This window comes from Narcine bancroftii, unplaced genomic scaffold, assembly GCF_036971445.1.
Source record: "Narcine bancroftii isolate sNarBan1 unplaced genomic scaffold, sNarBan1.hap1 Scaffold_164, whole genome shotgun sequence".
NCBI lineage: Eukaryota > Metazoa > Chordata > Chondrichthyes > Torpediniformes > Narcinidae > Narcine > Narcine bancroftii.
Window position 1 is genome coordinate 100,042 of NW_027211899.1, and position 8,483 is coordinate 108,524.

General features: G+C 49.1%; 1 protein-coding gene across 1 annotated transcript; it reads left to right on the forward strand.

Moving 5' to 3' along the window:
- Positions 1–1,724: 1,724 nt before the first annotated feature.
- Positions 1,725–7,604, forward strand: LOC138750530 (uncharacterized). Its single transcript, XM_069912617.1, has 2 exons — positions 1,725–6,952; positions 7,058–7,604. The coding sequence occupies exons 1-2, from the start codon at positions 6,605–6,607 to the stop codon at positions 7,472–7,474; spliced, it is 765 nt and encodes a 254-aa protein (XP_069768718.1). The 5' UTR covers positions 1,725–6,604; the 3' UTR covers positions 7,475–7,604.
- Positions 7,605–8,483: the final 879 nt, after the last annotated feature.

An 8,483-nucleotide genomic window follows, 5' to 3' on the forward strand; every position in this document is an offset into this window, starting at 1 on the left:
ACACACCCCCAAACACACACACACCTTCACACTTGACCACCTCCCACACACAACCAACACAAAATCAACACCCAGCTACACACACACATACACGCACACTCACACAATACAACCCCTACACAGATAAACCTCCCACACACATACCCGTACACACATCCTCTCACACACACAGTCCCCCCCACACACACCTATCCACACCCCATATACCTCTCACACACACACCCAAACACACACACCTTCACACTTGACCACCTCCCACACACAACCAACACAAAATCAACACCCAGCTACACACACACATACATGCACACTCACACAATACAACCCTACACATCTGCCCCAAAAAACATGGCCCCAATGGACATCCCCCACTCACTCCCCACATACACACCCCACACAATCATAACCCTACAGACTTCCCCACAAAAACAATAACATACCCGTCCCACACACACCCAACACAAACCACACACACACCCATTCATAGACCTCCACCCATCCCCCAAACACATACCCCACATACACACCCAGCACATGGACGCCCCTCCATATTCACCACCGCATTCACACCCCTGCACACACAACCCACGCACAAACCCATTCCCAATCATGCCCCCTACACACTCCCTCCCTCGCATGCACTGCCACACTTATTTCTCCGCACACACACCCTTCACACCCTTGACACAAACATTGCCAGACAAATCCCACCATGCACACGCACTAATGCGACCCTGCACAAACACCTTCCCACACAAGTCCCTCACACATGCACTCCCACTCACATGGCCCTACACACACATCCCGAACCACATACCCCTACACACACACACCCCATAAATACACCCACACACACACTCCCTCATACAACCCCCTCACACACAAACCCGCAAATCCACCCACCCACACCACCCCACACATATTTCCCCCACACTCATGCGCTCACACATAGACACACACACATTCCCTCCATGTATATCACACACACACACACACACACCAACCCTCCATATGCAAACCCCACACAAGCCACACATCCCATACCCACACACACACTCTCTATATTCAAATCCCACACACACACAAACCCCACTCATAAACACCACACAAGCACAAAACCCCTAACACACACAAACTCACACACAAAAACACCACACAAACACAAACAACCCCCACACTCAAATCCACCCCACACACTAACCCACCACACACACTAACCCACCACACATACACACCATACTCACATCCCCAAACATCAGAGACTTACCCAAATTCCCCACACACACAAACCCCAAAATAGCGCCCATGGTGGAAGTGAGGGCATTGGTGCAGTCGCTGACCCATGGGGAGGTGTGGGTGAGGGCATTGGTGCCATCGCTGATGGAGGGAGGGGGTGGTGCCGTCGATGATGGAGGGAGGGGGGTTGGTGCCTTCGCTGATGGAGGGAGGGGGGTTGGTGCCGTCGCTGATGGAGGGAGGTGGATTGGTGCCATCGCTGATGGAGGGAGGGGGGTTGGTGTCATCGCTGATGGAGGGAGGGAGGTTAGTGCCATCGCTGATGGAGGGAGGGGGGTGGTGCCATCGCTGATGGAGGGAGGGAGGTTGGTGCCATCGCTGATGGAAGGAGGGGGTGGTGCCATCGCTGATGGAGGGAGGGAGGTTGGTGCCATCGCTGATGGAAGGAGGGGGGTGGTGCCATCGCTGATGGAGGGAGGGAGGTTGGCGCCATCGCTGATGGAGGGAGGGAGGTTGGTGCCATCGCTGATGTGTCAAGGGGTGCAAGATGACGTCGTCATTGACAAGTATGGGGATGGAAGTAGCGCTGACAAGCGGGGTGGGGGGGCATGCAATGCTTGCCATGTCCTATATACGTTGGTGCCCCACACAGACACTGACACACACACTCACGCTGCCACACACACCCACTCACACATACACACCCCCACACACACCCCAAACCCACACCCTTCACACACTCCCCATACACCCATCCCCCACAAACTCACACCCCTCACAACCACACACACACCCCTCACACACACCACACATAACCCACACCCACACCCCTCATACACACACCCTCACACATGCCCCACAACACACACCCCTCCACACCATCTCTCCACCCATCCCACACACTCTCACCCCCCACCCACACATCCACACACTCAGACACCCCCACACTGCCCCCTACACTTCACAAACACTCATCTACACACATTTCCCACACACACCCCTCTCGCACCCATCACTCACACACACACCCCACACTAACACACTATACACACACCCACCCCCCACATACCCCACTCCCTACACATCCACCCTCCACAAACACACATCCCTCACAAACACACACCACACATAACCCACACCCACACCCCTCATACACACACCCCTCCACACCATCTCTCCACCCATTTCACACACTCTCACCCCCCACCCACACATCCACACACTCAGACACCCCCACACTGCCCCCTACACATATTCTCACAAACACACATCTACACACACTTCCCACACACACCCATCCCTCACACACACACCACATTAACACACCATACACACACCCACCCCCACACACCCCACTCCCTACACATCCACCCCCCACAAACACACATCCCTCACAAACACACACCACACATAACCCACACACACATACCCCTCATACACACTCCCACACACATAACCCACAACACACACCCCTCCACACCCCCATCCACCCATCCCACACACTCTCACCCCCCATCCACACACTCAGACACCCCCACAGCCCCCTACATTAATCCTCACATACAACCCACACACTCCCACTTACACACACCCCACACACACCTCTCACACACACCCACAAACACACTTCCCACACACTCAGACAACTCCCACAGTGACCCCACACACACACACATCCACACTCCAATAGAATCTCTTTTCTCCCTCTCCCCTTAATCCCGTCTCCGAACCAGATTCTTGTATTTAAAGTAGACTTTGTTCCTAGACGAATATAATATGGGTCTGGAAGTCGGGTTTTAGAATGAAAGGTTCTGAAAATCGTTCAGGATAGGTCCCCCCAATTATTTCGGGGCAAATTGGAAGATGTTCTTTTATATCAGCGACATGTTCTATCAGTGAGATAATTTTGTCGAGTTCCTTCCATTTGACGTCGATGTTGTGCTTTGTACAAATGTCTGCATATATTTGTTCACTTATGGAAAATGGAAAGAAGGAAATGCACACACGCACACATACCCACTCCCACACCCTACCACACGCACACATACATACACACAACCTCCCTCACACCCCTTCTTACACACGCCCACACACATACCTACCCAAAAGGACCCAAGCACATACACTCCACACATATCCACCACACAATCCTACCCACACACCCCACACACAACCCCTCACCCATTCCCTCCATAACCCCACATGCAGACCCCAAACACACACCCCAATCCCACAAAACTCCAGACACACATCCCAATGATTTTGGGGCAAATTGGAAGATGTGCTTTTCTATCAGGGACGTGTTCCATAAGTGAGTTAATTTTGTCGAGTTCCTTCCATTTGACGTCGATGTTGTGCTTTGTGCAAATGTTCTGTATATATTTGATCGTTGATATATTTGTATATCTTTGTTCACTGTTCTGTAGAAATTCTGTATATATTGTATATATTCTGTATATACTTTTTCACTGTAAACAAAAGCCCCACATATCTGCACACACACCCTCACACACACACCCTCCCCCACACCCCTTCTTACACACGCCCACACACATTCCCACCCACAAGCAACCATGCACATATAACCCACACACATCCACTGCACAATCTCACCCACACACACCACACACATCCACTCACACGTTCCATCCAACACCCCAATACCCGAACATGCAGTCCACAAACACACACCCAATTCCACACAACTCCACACACACATCCCAAATCCCACACACAACCCCAACTATTTCGGGGCAAATTGGTAGATGTGCTTTTATATCAGGGATGTGTTCGATAAGTGAGATAATTTTGTCGAGTTCTTTTCATTTGACGTCGATGTTGTGCTTTATACATATGTTCTGTATATATTTGATCGTTGATATATTTGTATATATTTGTTCACTCTTCTGTATATATTCTGTATATATTGTAAATATTCTGTATATACTTTTTCACTGTAAATAAAACCCCCACATACATGCACGCACACACACACTACCACACACACCCAAATGCCAACAGACACTCCCACTCCCTCACACACACACACACACACACACACACACACACACACACACACACACACACACTGTCCCTCACACCCCTTCTTACACACGCTCACACATATACCCACCCACAAGCACCCATGCACTTATACCCCACACACATCCACTACACAATCTTAAAAAATCAAACAAAAGATGAGAAACATTAAATCGGACTGACCCGACAGGACGGAGGAACTAAGGTCGTTTGGAATCAGCAGATGCGATAGAATCGGCAATCTCCGTCAGGCCGAGGGACCTTGAAACACCACACAAGTACAAACTAAACTGGATGAGAGGGTCCTTGCAGAGAAATGGATTGGAGTCAATCCACAGGACCCTCAGAGCAACAGAGAGGATCACTGGAGTCTCCCTCTTCCCCATCAGTGTGATCTAGCAGGATCCTTGTCTGAAGAGGCCATGCCAAATCCTGGAGAAGCCCTTTGACCCTGCCCACAGCATCTCTCAGCTGCTCCCATCAAGGAAGAGAAAGGAGGATCAGAACCAGCATCAGCAGGATGAAGAACAGCTTCTGTGCAGGGGTCGGGAGAAGGTTGAAGCACCAAAGGAACTGCTCCCACTCACCATCCGAGTGCAAACAGAGAGCGCATGTAAAATGTTCAATGATGGGAATGTATGGACATGATACTAAGGGCTGAAAGAGACTTGGAACAGGGTTTTTTGTGGTCGATCATTTATTACGAATAAAGTCTTACACGAAAGGGCAAGAAGCAGCTAAGGTTCTTCTTTCCACACAGATCTACTGTTAGTCCTCTAATTCTATGGGAACTGTCGCAGGGTTGTAGCTCCCAGTTGTTGGGATAGGCTGACACAAAGTGGTAGGTCCAGGTACTAATGAGGATGCCATCAGGTGGTTCCCCACCCCCCACTCTCTCCCCACCACCACTGCCAACATCAGTTCTTTGTATTACAAATAAAGATGAGTGAAACACAGAAGTCTGCAGACGCTGTGATTATAATTACAAACACACCGACATGCTGAAGGAACTCAGCTATTCTTTCCAGCATTCAGGCCTGAGCCCTTCTTCAAGGAATAAACAGAATAACCCAGAAGCAGGAAATCTCAGAAAGGCTCAGAATTCTGGTTAGGGGACAAATCCAGCCCAACAAAAGGTGTTAATTGGATGTGATAGGGATGAGGTTTTTCATAGCAGGCCGAGCGACCATGTGGTCAGGCGGGCCGAATCGCTGTCCCAGTCAGTTGGTACAAGATGGCATAGGCCCCCCTTCCCTTCTCATGAGAAGCATGCATTTGGTGACACATGTTGCCTGGGAGATGTCGCCACATCCTGGTTGCAGCAACTCCGCAACGCACTGACATCACTCCCCTAGACCAGCGCACCCCAGAGAGGAATGAGGTCGTCCCCTAAAAGCAGCACGAGAGGTTCATATAAAGGCAGTTACTGGTTCACTTCATGCTGTGTGGAGGTGCTTCATTTCAGTAGCACCACCTTTTGCAGTCACGACAAGACCATGAACAGGCTGTCAGCAAGAGAATGGGATGGGGAATTGAAGCAGGTGGCCACTGGGAGATCCCCGCTCTTGTGGCGGACATGGAGAAGTTTGTGTTTATAGGATAGCTATAAATTCCGATGAAAATACAACCAGTATAGGTTTTACTCACTCACAGGCTTCCAGAGTGGGTGAGAAAATACAAGTCTTTAGGCCAGCAAATCTTCCAGACAGGGTTCAATGATCAATTCTTCCCAACAGGGTCCCAACCTCCAAAAGGCAGCCCATTCATATATTGGTTTCCCGCCCAAACACAGCTGATTGAGTCTATTACCTATCAGATGTGAATTGTCAAAAGCTACAGTAAGCGTTCAGTAACCTTAACAACACCTTCCAGTGCCAGCTTGAAATTGTTTCTGCTCAGAGGTTTCGCCCACCATTGTTCACAGACGAAGGTGAATGATGCTTGTCAGTGACACATGGGTCTCTCTGGAGGTTGAACTGATCCCAGGGCACTGAGTTCTGGAGAAATGACCACACCAAATTTGATGTTGCTGAATGGAGGAAACACTTTCGTATGTCGCATGGCACCTTTCACTTCGTGCTGGAACTCTAAGAACCTCACCTGAAGCCGCATAGACCAGGCGCAGCAACCATGGAGCCGGGATTTCGATTAGCTGTGGCTCTGCGCTGGTATGCCACCCCTTGTGAGTATCGATCCATCAGTCCCATCTTTGGAATAGGCATCAGCACCGTGTGCATGGTGGTGCAGGAGGTGACGGCCGCCTTGACGAAGTTCCTCGGTAAACGTCTCATGTCCCTGCCCATTGGAACACGTCTCCAGGAGACCAATGACAGCTTGGTGCAAAGGGGATACCCAATGTGTGCCGGTGCCATTGATGGATCACATATTCCCATTATTGCCCCCAGCTTGCATGCTGCAGCCTACTACAATTGCAAAGGCTGGCATTCAATGGTTCTGCAAGCGGTGGTCGACCACAGATTCTGGTGAGCTAAGCCTTTATTGGTCTTTATCACATCACATCTCAATGTCTATCACTTCACTGTGCTTTCCATTCACGTTACAGCTTCTCAGATGTGTTTGTTGGCTGGGCAGTACCCATGATGCCCGAGTGCTTGCCAACTCTCCTCTGTATAGAAAGGAAGAGGACCAGGGCGGATACCACTTCCCACCTGATGTGAGTGTTCACCCTACAAAGCTCCATGTGTCAATCTTATGTATGCTTATTGTGTCAACGGTCATGTGTATGAATTAACAACATTCTCCATTGTTGTGCGTGCAGGTGTCCAAGGATGTTAATGGAGTGGAGGTTCCAACGCATCTTGTGGGTCATCTGGCATATCCACTACGAAATTGGCTGATGAAGGGGTTCACACAGCACCAAGGACTGGATCTGGATCAGCAAAGATTTAACAAGGCCCTTAATTCTGCAAGGATAGTGGTGGAACATGCATATTGCCGTCTAAATGGCTGCCGGTGGTGCCTGTCCAACCGTCTGGATATCTCTACCACCTTAGTCCCAGGTGTTGTGTTTGCTCGCTGTGTCCTGCACAATATATGTGAGATTAACAAGGAAGACTTTCTGTCAGAGTGGACGTTGGTTGAAGCAGATGGTCCTGCACCCATTAGCACAGATTGTCGCAATCAGCAGGCCCATGGGCACCAGGCCATCCATTCTGCCATTTTGTCCATCCTGTAAGGGTATGACCCTGCCACCTAGCTCCTAATTTCCACAACTTGTTCCCCCCTCCACCCTCCCCACCCAATGCGACAACATGAACCTACTGCCTGGCATGTTATGTGTTCTCGTGAAGTAATGGTTGCATATAAATGAGACTTGTGTGCTTGTCAAAAATGTAATAAAAAACATTTTTTGAGAAATCTTATTGCTTCATAAATATCTGAGTTCGATATAGCAATGTAAACATTTCACATTATGTTTAAACTAGATGTAAACCATGGAACGGACAAATCACATTGCAAATACACTCCACACTTGAACACTGCAGAACAAAAACAAAAATGGTAAACACAACAAACACCTCCACCCGGCACCACAGCATTTCTGTGTTGTGCCGATTATCCCTCTCGGAGGAGGGTTACCAAGTTCATTTGGCAGGCGCATCCTGCGCATTCAGGTGGCCTTCCGGCAGCCCATATTGCCATTATATGCGGCTTTACAAGTGGGGCATTTGGCCACCTGAAAGTGCCTTTTCTAAGAGTTCCTGTATCTGGCTCATTCCTTGAAGAAGGGCTCAGGACTGAAATGTTGGGAATATATCTTGATCTCCTATGGACACTGAAAATCCGGGCTGAGCTCCTCCAGCTTAACGGTGGGTTTTTAACCACAACATATAGATGCACATCTCAAGACAAGGCCACAAAAATGTGCCACCTGGGAAAATTGCATAACAGGGGCATCTTGTGGTTCCACTTGGCTGCTTCTTACATTATTTGGCCAGGACTTTCTTTGCAAATTTCCCAACACCTATTCTGTGTTTTCTCCAGCCTGTCAATTCAAATACACTTGTTTTCTTACTTCTCCAGTTCTTGGTTTCTCTGCTTCCTGACCTGCTTTTTCCAGCAGTTTTGTAAAACTTATATTCCAGCAGTTGCTGTGGTTGAACTTTTACTGATTTAATGAATTGTTTTCATCAGAATCTAAATGTGCTTGAGTCCACGGTCAGCCATGTAAGCATTGAAATGGG

Bases quoted from the DNA above. Each gene is read 5' to 3' on its own strand.
- LOC138750530 (XM_069912617.1), top strand. From the start codon at position 6,605: ATGACAGCTTGGTGCAAAGGGGATACCCAATGTGTGCCGGTGCCATTG. The intron at 6,953-7,057 runs GTGAGTGTTCAC...TTGTGCGTGCAG, and splicing joins GATACCACTTCCCACCTGAT to GTGTCCAAGGATGTTAATGG.